The sequence below is a fragment of the Ursus arctos genome, unplaced genomic scaffold, assembly GCF_023065955.2.
Source record: "Ursus arctos isolate Adak ecotype North America unplaced genomic scaffold, UrsArc2.0 scaffold_27, whole genome shotgun sequence".
Lineage (NCBI taxonomy): Eukaryota > Metazoa > Chordata > Mammalia > Carnivora > Ursidae > Ursus > Ursus arctos.
Genome location: NW_026622952.1, coordinates 7168813 through 7183728, shown reverse-complemented (window position 1 = coordinate 7183728; position 14916 = coordinate 7168813). Strand labels below are relative to the sequence as shown.

The window sequence follows — 14916 nt, the reverse complement described above, 5'->3', positions numbered from 1 at the left end:
GCTAAGCCACGCGGCGGGCGGGGAGCAATGTTAGTGGGCAGCAGTTTCTGAAGCAAAGGGGGGGCAGATCATGGAAGGGGTGGAGGTTCGCCTCCCCCTGAAACCAGCAGAGAGGGTGGAAGGAGGGGATCCAGGGAGAGGGTGAGGGCAGGCTTTGCTACCAACCTGAGACATTGACGGAGAAGTAGGTGGTGTCGCTGCCCGAGGGGCTGCTGGTCACACAAGCGTAGAGGCCGGAGTCGGCAGGCACGGAATCCCGCACCTCCACCTCCTCCCCCGTGATGCGGGTACGGTTGCTTTCCACCAGCTGCACCCCGTCCCGCAGCCAGTTGATGCTCTGGACATCGTCCCGCAGCCGACAGCGAAGCTGCAGCAGGTCACCAGGGTGGACCAGGAAGGACTCCACTTCCACAGGGGCTCCCCAGGGCTGGGCTGCAGCCACCCACGGGGGCCGGGAAGAGGAACCAAGAGATGGGGCAGGAAGAGGGGAGAGGGAAGAGGGAGAGAGACAAAGGGCGTTACGCTAGCTAGCCGCACTGAGCCGCAGCATCCCAGGGGCTACAGAGCCAGGAGGCGGGAACTGCAGTAGGGGTCAGTGGGAGACAGCTGGCTACCTGGTACCCTACCTCTTCTCTATCCCACGCCCCCCAAAGGGCAAAAGAAGAAAGAGGCAAAGCCAGGAAGCAGCCATAGCAGCATTAAGCATTTGACGTTTCATTTCCCTCCCTCTGGGGTGGGGGGGGGGGGAAGGCCAGCACCCCCCTCCCAGGGTTTCTTTGTGTCCAGACTGCCCCTCCCCGCACACTCGGTTCCTTGCCAAGAAATGGCCACTTCCCAGGAGAACACCCCATTTCCTTTGGCTTAGGCCAGCCTCACCCCTCTCCCTAGTAACAGCTGAGCAAACCCTGTCCCTCCAAACTCCAGCAGCCCCCACCTAAGTAGAGAGAAGGTAATTTGCCAACAGGGGCTCTGGGGGCAAGTGATTCAGCAGGGAGGGGTCTGGCCCCGCAGTGAGTCAGATGTATAAGACGAATATATGGGAGAGTCGGCCGAGGAGAGGTCAGCTCAGGGGAACCTCTGGCTAACAGGTGTCGGGCCAGAGGATTCGGAGCTTTTGACTCTATTAGGAGCGGAGGCCTGCAGCTGCCACCAAGCCCACACTTGCTCTGGCTACAGCAGCCCTTGCACACAAAGCTCCTTTCTCCTTGTCCCACTGCCGGGCTCCCCCCCTCAAGCCCCCACCTCCCCCGCCCCCAACACACTGTCACACACGTTCACTCCCCCTCACCTCTCCTTCCCTGGATCCCTGCGGCTCCACGGCTCACAGATCTGATGCGACCCGGTCACCCATCCATCCCTCTCATGACCAGCAACTGGGCACTCACACTGACAAAGGCGGCCCGAGGCCAGGCATGCCCCGGAGACCACCATCCTGGCCCGTTACCTGCTCCTGAGCACCCCCTCCTTACTAACCAGGGGGAAATGCAGCTTCTATTTCCATCCAGGACGTTCACAGGTGCTCCCTCCCAACATCTTCTGCCAACTGTCCACCCCCCACCAAAAACTGCACTTGTTTTGGCTCATATCCACCACCTGACTTATGCTCCATGTCCCTGGGAGCCTTCTTTCTTTCTCAACTCCCCCCCCCCCCCCCCGCCGTTGACCATCAGAGGCTCAGCCAGGACACCCTGCAGATCCCCAAAGCAGGAGCCTCTAAAACGCTCTCTCCCGTCCCCGTGCCCCAGTGCCCTTCAGGGCCCTGCTGGCTCTCAGCTACCCTCCCGATCTCTGCCTGGCTGGGGATTCTGCCTCAAAGTCTCTTCCAACTCCTAGTCTGGGTCAGGTGCCCTCCCACTGCAGCTGTCACACTGAAGGAAAGTCCCCTTTCTCAATGGAGTTCCGAGGGTGGGGACAGGTCATATTTACCTTTAAATCCCCAGCGCCGAGTACGGTGCCTGGCACACACGAGTTACCCAATAAACGCTTGTGAATAATGCAAAAGGACATACACACTGTCTCCTCGGTATCTTCCTTTCTAAACTTTTCCCCTTCCCCCCCCTCACTGTAACAAACTCTGAAGTGTATCCAGGTTTCTGCCAGAACCCTTACAGACAAAGAAAATGGGAGCCTTGGGCGTCAGCTAGCACCAGGGACTAATAGCTCCTTTCCTCAGAGGGGCCAAGGCAATAGGCCCTGACCCTCTTCAACCCAAGGGCCGTCTTAAATACTGGCTAACTATGAGTCATCCAAAGTGGGGGTGCTGCTTCAAAAGGGTTTGGAAGCCACTAGGCTAACACTCATTTATATTTTTGTGAATCAGGTCAAGAAGAACACCACAAAGGTGAGCAGACCACAGAGCTGATTAAAAATAAGCTTTTGTGGGTCTTAAAAAAAGTTATTCTTTCCATTTTTAATGGTTTGTGGTTTTGCCAAAAGAAGGGAGAAGAAAAGCAGTTCAGACTTGACCCTTAAGGAAAACAGCAGACACTCCTATTGATCAAATCTCCGCTCCCTCCAGTGACCTCACTGATTAAATATTTTGCAGCTCCTGATGTGTTCAAGCCATTGGTCAAACAGTAAAGTCGGTAAACTCAAATTCTTAGCCTCCGGCATCATACCCTATTTTGACAGGTCCCGAGGACAAAGAGGTGGCGAGAAGAACACGGGCATATCCCCAAGAGAAAGTAGCAAAGGGACACTGGCCCCGCTGAGACGAGCTCTGGCTGATTCTAGCTTGGATCCCTAATTTCCCGCTCATCTGGACCAGGATGTGCAAACACAACTCGTCTACGGGGATGTATAAAAAGCCTCGAGGATCAGCTTTCTTTTCCCTGCTGCTGGTGTTTCAAACTCACTCGGATGCTCCAAGCCTTGGTACACTCTGTCTCTTTATTCTCTTGATCAAGATCCTGCACCATGTGTAAGATAAAATCAAAACCCCTGCTTGGCATTCAAGGCTCTTTGAAATCTGTTCCCACCTCCCCACGTAGCCTTCTTCTCTTGACCTTCCACTTTAAGGCTGGCTGTTCTCCAGACCAACAGTATTCTTCCCTTACAGCCAAACTGACTTCTGCTCAAGACTGTCAGCGTTGTGATGTCCTTCCCCACCTCCACCCCGCCCGACAAGGTTCAAAGTGCACCATTGAAGCCGGCCAGGAAGCCCGCTGTTGGTCCCAGTGTTGCTACCCTAACTGTCCGTAAAAGTTACTGTACAAACCACACAAATTCACACTCGATTACATACCATCTTGTATTGTTTCTTTGAAAAACATCTTTATTGAGATATATTCACATACCACAAAATTCACCCATTTAGAGCATATAAGTTCAATGGTTTTTTATTTAGTATATTCACAGAGGTACGCAACCATCCCCATAATCTAACTGTAGAACATTCTTTTTGTATCACCCCCAAAAGAAACCCCATACCCACAGGCAGTCGCATGCCATTCCCTACCCCTCCCTAGGTCTAGGCAGCCACGGTTCCTTTGTCTCTTAAGATTTGCCTGCACCGGATGTTTCCCGTCAATGGAATCATACACTAGATGGATCTTTTGCGAACGCCTTCTTTCATTTAACCTGACGCTTTCAAGGTTCTTCCACCCCACGCCAGGTCTCACTACTCCATTCCTTTTGATGGCCAAATAATATTCCATTGTACGGATATACCACATTTTGTGAACCTGTTTATCGGCTGATGGACACTTGGGTCTGTTGTTTCCTAAACAGTCCCAAGTGCCCACGTCTTCCTCTCCTAAGAAACAGCAAGCAACTCAGAGCAGAACTGCCTGTTATGATTTTTCCGCAGTGCCTAACGATGTCAGAAAAGGAAAACACCCAATAGGTCTTGAGCTGAATTTAGCATCTGGAAAGGCTAATTTTTAGAGGAACCAAAAATGAGCCCACGGCTCTGGGGTTACAGTGGATTTTTTTTAGGGCTAATAGTGCTCTTGTGTGTGTCAACATCTTTATTTACAAAGCAGGGATAATGCCACTTTCTTCTAGAAGGTGATGGAAAGGTAACCGAGCATTTGCTGGTTTCCTGGGCCCTGCCTGTCTGCACTGCTCCCCTGAAGAGCAGTCCTGATCTGGGGGAATCCTACGTATGGTGACAATGCTCACCAGCAGCCTATAACAATTCATTCCTTACCCTCCACTCTCCTTTTGGTCTTTCTAGCGTCCCCCACTTATGTCCCCACTGGGAAAGGCCCAGTATCTGTGGCTCCAGTTCCTCTGAGCTGGCCTTTCTCTAGTCAAGACCAATGGGCCAGGCTTATACTTGTTAGGTGTCAGGTAGCAAGAAAGAAGTGGACACCTTTACTGGGCTGGCCACGGAAGATGAAGAAAAGACATCCAGTTTATCGCTCGGCCACTTGAAGCCATGGTTCTTTCCAACATTGCAGAACCTGATTAATCGGAATGGGGGTGCTGTAGGGAAAGCAGCAAACCAGAGCAGTTGCTTTTTGCATCTTGTTTCCTGAGAGATGAGGTGGGAAACAGAGGCCGGAGGACATTTGGTATCTGGATCCTGTGATGACCTCGCCTGAGGCTGGAAGTGTTCGGACGTGAGTCAGATTACAACACTCGCTCTTACAGGCTCGAGGTGCAATGTGTTCAAAGTGCATTGTGCAAAAAGGTGCATTGTGTTCTGATGCTCACAGCACAGGGTCACTGTTCTCATCACTGGGAGCAGGAAGGTTAGGGTTAGGGTTAGGCTTGGGGCTGGACTTGAATATCCCTAGAGGATTAAGGCTGCCAACACCCTGGCCAACTCTCCAGAAAACAGAAGTGAACAAAGGCTCCTGCTTGGCTGCAAGAATCTGAGACTCAGGAGGCCTCTGGTCCCAAGGCAGGTCCCCAGGACAGGGCAGGTGGCAGGGGCACCGTGGAAGGCTGTGTAGGCTGGATCCGGGATCCCCTTTAGTAAGAGTGAAAGGGATTCATATACCAATCACCAATCCCATCTTGTTTCTCTAACAGAACCTCTCCATTCCTCAGAGAAAATCAGGAGCAGATGAGGAACCCACACTTTTTAAGTAATCCTCAGGGAAGCAGCTAGAAAAGGGGGGGGGCGTTGTTTCCCACGGTGCTCTCAAGTCCAGGAACACAATGAATGTTACTGAGTCCCTCTTCCCTTCCTATATTCCCCCAAGCCAACGGGAGGTAGCATTTTGTTTATGGCACGGCCGGCCAGAAATCTGCCACTGTCCTCTAGCAGGCAGTTAGTTCTGCCCTGGGTACATCGGATCAGAGCCAAGTGCTGGATTCTAAATCCCTGAGCCTTCTGCCAGCCATGGGCACTGTGCAGGGTGGGGGAATGGGACCTGTGAGGAGGCCCAAATCCATAATAACCTTGTCATTCTTAGGAGAAGGTGAGACCCCAGTTCCCAAAAATCCAAGGGGAAGACAGGGAGCTTTCTTCAAAAGAGCTACCACCGGGTGCTTCTGTGCGCCCTGGTTACTGTGCAAGGAGAAGACACGGATTAAACAAAGACAACCTACGCCGTGCTCTAACCGGGCTGATCAGCTTTACGGCTTCACGTTACACTTTGACACATATGAAGCGCTTCGTCGCGCAACACCAGGCAACGGCAGAAGAACAGGAGAACCCAGATCCGGCAATTCAACTCCGGCTCTGAGTTCACAGAACTTACAAAAAAAGTATTGGTGGTCAGAGCAGACAGCAGTGCTGACAGCAGGCGGAATGGGAGGGAAAGGGGAGGAAGTAATTAAGAATTTAGATGCGGAGTGATAACTTTGGGGGGAGCAGAAAAGGATGGGGGTGCTTACAAGCAGGGTTGTGCCTGGGGATGAAGGGGCATGGGAGGTGAGGCCAGAGGATGTCCTGCTTGGACCAGAGGTTCACGGAAGAAAACAGCAAAAAGTAATGGTTTCAGCCTGTGGGGTTGAAAGAAGCATTAAAGAAGGCCCAGGGAACACATTTCTCTGCAGACTATGAATGCAGACCTTTCCTGCCACGTGGACAAATCCACCTGAAAAAGTATTTTGAAATGCCACCAGCCCCGGTCCCATAACGGCCGATTTGGTTTGGAAGTTACCATGCCCAGGCCCCACAAACTTAACATGAACCCGCGAAGAATCACAACATATTTGCACAGCACTTTGCAATTTACTATGTGTTTCCCCCCCATATTCTCTTGGGATCCTAAACAATGCTGAAAACGGTAATGCTAATACTGGTCTATATTCACGGCATGCTTACTGTATCCCGTATACTGTGAAAGCTCCTAGACAGACTATTCAAGCCCTTAGGAGAGAGGTATTAACTATTATTATCTCTACCCACATACGGGGAAGCTTCCGATGTGCCAAGCAGAGGTCTCATTTAGTCCACACCACAACCCTGCGAAGTAGGTACTGTTATTAGCCTCATTTTACAGAGGGGACCCCAAGCCACAAAGAGGCCCAGTATGTGTCCAAGATGGCCCGCCTGGTCAGCGAGTGGCCAAGCTGGGATTCAAACCCAGGTGGCCTGGCTCTTCAGTCTGCACCCAGAGCCCAGGTCTACTGCTTTGAAAATAGCCTCTACCTTCACTTTGCCTTTGCAATCCTTGACTCCCAAAAAGTGACCGAGACCCTTTCTGTTCAGGCCCCTGCTGCTGTCTAACGGCACCCATGTCTCCCACCTCCACGCACGAGGTTCTGAAGTTGGTTGCTTTGACCTTCTCTTCTCATTCCCTCAGCCTCACCACCTCTACCTTATACTTCAGGGCTTTTTAACTTATGAATGTACTTTCCCGTCCGCTCATCTACCTTTGAAGCTGAGTGGGTAAGACTGCACATCTGGCAGGTAAATAAAGGGGGGGGTGACACTATGATAGTGACAGGCTCGGGACTTAGAATAATGCCCTGTTTTGGTATGGCACTTGATACTTCAAAAGGCATGTTTAGGGCGCCTGAGTGGCTCAGTTGGTTAAGCGGCTGCCTTTGGTTCAGATCATGGTCTGTCTCCAGGTCCTGGGACAGAGACTGGCATCAGGCTCCCTGCTCAACGGGAAGTCTGCTTCCTTCTCGCTCTCTTTCTTTCTCCCTCTGCCCCTCCCCCACAGCTAGTTCTCTGTCTCTAATAAATAAGTAAAATCTTAAAAAAAAAAAAAGAGGCATGTTTATTCATGTTCATTACCATTTAAGTACAAAAAAATGCAAATTGAGGGATTTCTCTCAAAGTCACAGAACAGGGGTCAGCACTGGCTCTCCATGCTGGGTCTGCCAGGGCCCAGGCCCCTCCAGTGTCTCGTTTTTCACCCAGCGCTGGGGAGAGTGACAGGTGACCCACTCGGGGTACTTCATGTGGCTTGGGCCACAGGTAGACAGCACTGTCCTCCCTTCCCCTCCCTGTGTCCCTGGCGCAATTCTGGATCAGTCACCTGACACCTTCTCTCCCAGAGACCCTCACCTTTGAATACAGTTTACCACTGAGCTGATGACCTCTGATGACCCTTGCCTGACTCGCTGAGAAGATTAAGAACATCAGGCAGAGGGGCTCCCCAGCCCTTCCCTTGGGCCAGCTCTCCCGCTAACACACCTGAATGCCCCAGCACTCAAACCCTGACCTCTCTGCACAGGCAGCCTGCATTCCATGCCCTCGCACTCCTGAGGGCCTCAGTGTATGTCGTCCTCCCCCTCCAGGATCTGGAGCCCCTCAACCACACCCCCAATCTCAGCTGTCCAATCTCCCGGTCTCTGCCACCAAGCTGACGGCCATACTGCCCCTATTATTTTGCTTTCTCCTAAAATGCCCTTTTCCTCTGCTCTCTCCAGCACTCCTCCGGACGTGAAAACTCACTCCCCAAGTGCGGTGTTCAATCCTATTCTCAATGTGCCTTCCCAAGACATACAGATTCTCATGACTTTTTCTTACACTTCTTCATGCTGCTTGGCTGTGGGCTGGTCCATAAATACGCATCTTCTCTGTCCTCTGTGGTCAGGAGTGGTGTCCTCCACGTCCCACACTCCAAAGGATAACCGGGCCCAACAAAGCCCGGGCCTGTTGTCACAGGGTCTCGATTTCTGCCATTCCTATGAAATCCTTTTGCTTTTGGATTTTTGGGTTAAGAAAATTAGGGGAGAACGGCCATTCTCTTCAGGAACGTGGGGGAACTGGTGGTCCAGGAATGTTTACAGTCTTGGCACAAACTCCCCAGAGATAAATGAGGGGGCAATTGTGGGTGGGGGAGGAACTCGGGGTGGCTTTGAAGGCAACTTAAAAGGAACACAGAACAGCGCGGCAGGGCTCCGGGAGCCCTCTGCAGAGTTTTTTATTACGTTATTTTGGCTTTGAAATGGAACTGAAAACTTACTTTCCTCTGGCAAGGCCAGGCCAGAGTGGGGATCTCACCGAAATCCTGGGGAACAACTATCCTCCCACAAGAGCTGGGGTAGGGAGGTAGCCCTAAAAATGGGGGATTCCCTGAACTCACAACGTCCCCAGCATACGGGGAAAGCTGCAGAAATGGGGGAGCAGAGGCATGTGGGATGGGGGGACAGAACACCAAATCAATTAGCAGGGTCCGACACCCTGACCGGGCAGCATTCACCAGTCCCCTGACCCAGGAGATCTGGAGTGTAGATTTTTTTTTTTTTTAATAGAAAAAGGGAAAGAAGTAAGAGGGAACATTTTGCATGCAAATGGGCCACTGCCAGAAGAACCCATTAAAATGTAAAAACTCCACATTCAGCCTGACAAAACGGTGCAAACTGCTGTGTTTGCCAGAGGGCCAGCGATACAGCTCCCGACAAAGGGGCCGGGGAACAATGGCGGGCTGAATGGCCTCTGTCAGCAGGTCCCCTCGCGCGTTGCCATGGGGACCCCACCGGGGCTTACTAAAGGTATTTCCTGAGGAGAAAGGCAGTGCACACATGCCCAGGCAGCCCGGCTAATCCTGACAGGAAGCCCTCGCCATTCAGCAGCCCAGGGGCTTGGGGCCGGAGTTTTGTTTTGTTTTTATTAAAAAAAGATTTCGGTCTTTTGTGTGTCCCACCTCATCACTGTAATTTAGTGCCGAGCCGCCTGCGCCGGCCAAAGCCTCAGCCAGGGCCCTGCGCCCGGCCCAAGACCCCCCAAAACAGCTCCCCGGGAGCCGGGGCCGGGGGAGGCCCAGGCGCACAGAGCCCCACTCGGGAGAGCCAGGCCGAAAGCGCCCTGGGCCCAGAGAGCTCCCTGTGAACTTGCGAACAGAGGCTGCGAGGGGTAGCACGACGTCGGGACGGGGCCCAGGCTTGGAGCCGCGTGCAGGCTTCTATCCGACGCCTCCTGGCACCTCAGTCCTCTCCCTCCTGCGGCCGGCGCTCCCCTCAGCACCAGCACCCCCCACATCCTCCCCACCTCCCACCAGGGGCAGAGCGCCCTCCCGTCGGGGAGAAGGCCTGTAATTGAGTGATTCACAAAGGAATGCGCCCAAGAGTTGTTCTAAAAGACATTTCCCCCTCTCCCTCTCTCCCCGCCAAAGCTCTCGCGCCTCGTGTTTACTGACACGCTCCGGATGGAGCCGGGGAGCAATCCCGTCCTAGACCCATTTCCCAAAGCGAGCCTCAGGACGCTGCGCTTCTCTCCCGCCTACCTTACCGGGGGGGGGGGGGGGGGGGGGGGGGGGGGAAGAGCGGCTCTGGGAAGAGGAAAGTTCACTGGAGTCGTGCAGGAAGCGCAGAGCCCACTCACCCCAGAGCAAAGGGAGATGCCCTGCAGCTCTGGGGAAGGGCGGTCTATGTGCGCTGTTCCTAGAAGTTTCTGTCACCATTTCACATTTGGCACTGGAGGAATCCGGCCATGGCAGATTCAGGGAAGCAAGCCAACAACACAGCTGGCGGTGGAGACAGGAAACTCCTGTGTGACAACTGCCCCCCTAGGACACAGTGTAGGGTAAATTAACATTTCCTGAGCAAACTTGTATGTGGAAGGAGCCGTCCCCCATGAAGACGGTCCGATGAAGAAGGCTCTGTTCACTCGCTGTGATGTGAGGTCAGGCCTGTGTATTTGCAAAGCTCACACTTTTGCAACTAGACCTCCCCCCACACAAAGAGGTTCGGAACCTTGCATTTTGACAGAAACATAGAGGAAAACAGATCATTTAGGAGCTATTAATACTGTGTCTACTAACTCCCCTGGACACCTGGGATGCTTCTAAAGCCAGGTTAGATGGGTCCTGTTTTGGGGAAAGGAGCTGAAGAGCCTCTGCACAATGATGGAAAACACTCCCAAAAGAACCCCAAACCCAGCAAGGAGCACTCGCGTGGGCTGTAAGCAGAGGGGATCTGGACACTCAGGCGGAAGTCGTCTCCTGCCTTTATTAAAAATCACACCCTGCACTCAAAGCAAAAGTACAACCAGCGACCAACTGTTACAACACAGAACACCTTCCACTGAACTTGCTGGTGTGTGTGCGCGCGTGTGTGCGTGTGCGCGCGCTCACAGAGTCCCACTGCTGGAAGGGGAGCTCAGACCCTCCCACCACTGGCCCGGAGCCCAGGCCTCCCAGCCATGTGTCTGCAGCTGCGACCTGTCATGCACTTCCTGGTCTGGGCTCTGTAATGGAAAGATCATTAACGGTGGGGGAGGAGGAGAGTGAGATGAATCAACAGGGAAGAGGTAACCCTGCAGCTCCCACTCTGCTAGGCTCTGACCTTAAAGTCCGCTCAGGTTCCTTAAAGAAAAGAATGTACTGCCCTCCCCCCCCACACACCACCCCCTACTAGGGCCCCTCGGAGGGCTTCCCCTCCCCCACGCTCAGCAGAGCTTGTTTGGGGAAGGGAAGCACCAGCAGCTGGGCAGGAAAAAGTTGCAGCTCCCTAAACTTGCTGATGAATTAGTGGAGAACTCAGCTGTTCCAGAATTTGCCTTTTCGCCCCCCCTCCCCAACCTCAATGGATGCTCGAGGGCAGGCTTCGCCAAAGCTCTCAGCTCCCAGAGTACCTGCCATCTTCCCTCCCTGTCCAATTCGATCATGGCATGGTGGATCCAGGTCACACAGTGTCCAGGGCTCACCACCAGCTGCAGTGGGCAAAGGATGGGCTCTTCGTAAGGTTACTTTTTCTCCATGTTAAAGAAATGCCTCTTGGTGCGCCTGGGTGGCTTAGTTGGTTAAGCCTTCAGCTCAGGTCATGATGCCCAGGGTCCTGGGATCGAGTCCTGCATCAGGCTGCCTGCTCAGCAGGAAGCCTGCTTCTCCCTGTCCCTCTGCTCCCCTCTCGTGCTCTCTCTCAAATACACAACTGAAATCTTAAAAAAAAAAGAAGAAGAAGAAATGCCTCTTATCTTTACGTTATGAGAATAAAGGCGATAAACATCCTTTTAAAATAAAATGTATAGAAAGCTGGTGGCCAGAGGCTGGGAGAGGGGAGAATGGGGAGTTCATGTCTAACAGGAACAGAGTTTCAACCGGAGAAGGTGCAAAGTTCTGGAGACATATAGTGGTGACAGTGGCACAACAACGTGAACGTACTTAATGCCACAGAACTGTACGCTCAAAACTGGTGAAAATGGTCCATTTTTATGTTGTGTGTATTTTTACCACAATAAAAAACAAGGGTAATGGCAGTGAACAGTGTTGGCTTTTAAAAAATGTTCTTAACGTGGCAAAACAAGTTCTTAACCCTACGTAGGTTCCCAAAACCTGGAGGGAAATTGTACTGGCCCATGAAGTCTAAAAATCTGGGACCACTGGTCTGTTCCAGATTTGCAGGACAGTGAGGACCCAGAGAGACACATGGACGTACCATGTATTCATTTTCCTCTCTCTCCTTCACACACACCATGAAAGTTGAACATTTTGTGCTCTTTGTTTTAAGAAACTGAAAGAACATGGTTCAGGGATGTTTCTACCTGAGATGGTGTGGCTCTTGGGTAGAGAGCTAGTGGAAGAAACAGGACCAGAGGCTTGGAGGACGGTAACGGCCAATATCCACACTGAGGACTCTTTTCTTCAATCTGGGGGATCTTGAACAATTAGAATTCTGGGGGAGAGAGAACTACTCGGGGCAATGTCAACATCCCAGACCCGAAATCCTTGGAAACACCGCTCAGAACCAAACTCTGCTTGAACCACCGATGTAACTGGCTAGGTACAGCGGAAAGAACACCTCAGTGAAAATCACTCAGACGACTGGCCCTACCACTCACGGTGTGACCCTGGGCAAGTCTCACCGCCCTCCTCGGACCTCAGTTTCCTCACCCGTGAAATGGGAAGGCTGACTGACCTGACAAGCTCCGGGTCCCCTATGGCTCTAACCAACATTCTAATTTTCAACTGGGCCTTAAGAGGAGAGCATTACTCACTGCCACCCCCTCGTGCCTCCATGAGCACAGAGCTCCCTCTGGCGTGAGGGAAGGCAAGAGACCTCATGTTAATTTGCCTTAAGAAGAGGGGCTTCTGGGGGCGCCTGGGTGGCTCAGTCGTTAAGTGTCTGCCTTGGGCTCAGGGCCTGATCCTGGCGTTCTGGGATAGAGCCCCACAGCAGGCTCCTCTGCTAGGAGGCTGCTTCTTCCTCTCCCACTCCCCCTGCTTGTGTTCCCTCTCTCGCTGGCTCTGTCTGTCAAATGAATAAATAAAATCTTTAAAAAAAAAAAAAAAAGAGGGGCTTCTGTTTTGGTCCCAGAGCTCCACCCACCAGCACCTTCAATAAATGCTTCTCTCTGACCCATGCTCTCACCAGAAGAAGCCTTCGAATGCAGGATACAGAAGAGCCAAGAGGCTGTGACTGGCAGAAAACTGGGAGCCCAGGTATTCTAGAAGGATTTATTTCACTGTCCTTTTTGATTCATGACATATTATTCCATGAGAACTAGCAAGGCAAATAAATTTTTAAAAATGGAGCAGAAGCCAGAGAGTAGTGGAGAAGGGCTAACATTATAAAAGAAATGCCACTTCCAAATGCACCCTTCAGGCATTTACACAGTCTTGACTGCTCAAATAACATCGATAAAAGTTTTGAATGCCACAGGAAGAACTTCATTCAGTAGTTAGTTAAGGAACCTGTCTCTTCTTAGGTTCAAGAGCTAATTCCTATAACCTAAGGAAAATAAACCTTAATTCCAAAAGTCAATTCTAAAGTTTGACAATAAAAGAACAGAAGTTTCTGAATGCAAAAGGACCCTTCTGACGGGCTGGAGAGCAGATCAGCATTCCAAAGGCGGTGATAATTGACTTAAAACCCTCCTGCATCAGAGAAGAGAGGAGAGTCTTCTTCCTTTGGAGGAAAGCTTTCAGACCAACCTACCCCCCCCACCCCGCACCCCCTCCCTAATACCCCCAGGCAACCTGACTCAGCGCTCCTCCACCTCTCCCACCTGCCTCCCTGCCAGGCTTAGTCTTTCTCTTTCCAGCCTTCCTGATGCTCTGAGACCTTCTAGTGCAGGGGTAAGGGCTGTAGGCATTGCTACCAGCCAGACTCCAGTCTCAACCCCGCCACTTACTGGCTGTTTAATCTCTGCAAGTTTGTTTGTTTGACCTTCGAGTCCGTCGCCTCCACTGTGAAATGGAAACAACACCTACCTTATAGACTTTTTTGAGAAATTAACTGACATCAGAGGTTCTCAAAGTGTGGTTCCCAGACTGGCAGGGAACGTGTTAGAGCTACGGGGCTTGAGAACAAGAGCTCTGGGTTTAAACAAGCTGGCCAGGCAGTGCCGTGCCGTGCCTCAAACACCCAAGAATCAGCACCGGCTGGAAAAAAGTGCTCCGTATGTGGCAGCAGACCCTTTCTCACGTGTTCTCCCTACGTGAAAAAGGAGTCCCCTATGTTGGAAAGGATTTTATTCCCACCACTTTTTTTTTTTTTTTTTTAGATTTTATTCATTTATTTGTCAGAGAGAGAGAGCACAAGCAGGGGGAGCGGCAGGCAGAAGGAGAAGCAGGCTCTCCGCTGAGCAAGGAGCCCGATGTGGGAGTTGATCCCAGGACCCCGGGATCATGACCTGAGCTGAAGGCAGATGCTTCACCGTCTGAGCCACCCAGGCGTCCCCCCCCACCATCTCCTTTTTAAAACTAGAAATTTTAGGTATCTTTTTTTAGAAAATGGATTTCTCCTTACCGGTGTTCAGCATGGATTCATTTGTTCAGAAAGCATTAATTGAGCACCTAATATGCAATCAGATGTTCTAAGGTGCTGACGTGAACGGAAGGCCAAACCGAACCCCTGCCTTCCGGATGTATGGTACACACCCGTCCCAGCCCACAAATGATGGTCCATTGGTCCCTTCGCTTTAGGGAAGGGCCCTGCCCTATGGTTTCAAATGTCCTCATAACCTGGGTTTTATGTCCATATTTGATGCAGTCTTTTGATGACATTTCTTTTTTTTTTTTTTTAAGATTTTATTTATTTATTCGACAGAAAGAGACAGCCAGCGAGAGGGGGAACACAAGCAGGGGGAGTGGGAGAGGAAGAAGCAGGCTCATAGTGGAGGAGCCTGATGGGGGCTCGATCCCATAACGCCGGGATCATGTCCTGAGCCGAAGGCAGACGCTTAACCACTGTGCCACCCAGGCGCCCCTTTTGATGACATTTCTTAAATGTGTCACTTACTGCACATGTCTGGTAAGAACAACACTGGCCAGGGCTGGGCCTCACCCAAGGTGAGGCTATGAGCAGGGAACGCATTTGTTTTTGGCCTCCCATTCAAGAGGGGCCTCCAAGACTTTTGGTGTCTTCTTCCCCAAAAGGTTACACAGATAGTTACCAACAGAAACGGAAGAAAATATGTACCAAACAACTTTTAATAAATCTGTGTCCTATCCCTGGGGCATACTTCAGACGGCAGACCACAAATTAATACATATTTTTAAACTCCTGTATTTTGTGACTACCTCATCTGCATTATAATATATATTTTTGTTTAAAACATTAATGTGTTGAATTGTCTCACTCAGATAACCAAAATTTTCAGGATTGTCCCTTCTCTGT

The 14916-nt window shown here is 51.5% G+C and overlaps 1 protein-coding gene across 14 annotated transcripts in view; it reads right to left on the bottom strand.

Moving 5' to 3' along the window:
- FGFR1 (fibroblast growth factor receptor 1) overlaps positions 1–14916 on the bottom strand; it is a 55640-nt gene that overhangs the window by 21476 nt on the left and 19248 nt on the right. For 6 of the 14 annotated variants that reach the window (XM_026508318.4, XM_057303476.1, XM_057303477.1 and 3 more), the window contains exon 3: positions 166–432. The exons of the other annotated variants lie outside the window; for them this stretch is intronic. In XM_026508318.4, coding sequence (XP_026364103.1) covers positions 166–432 — 267 coding nt within the window. The remainder of the gene's footprint in view (positions 1–165; positions 433–14916) is intronic. 14 annotated transcript variants of the gene reach the window in all.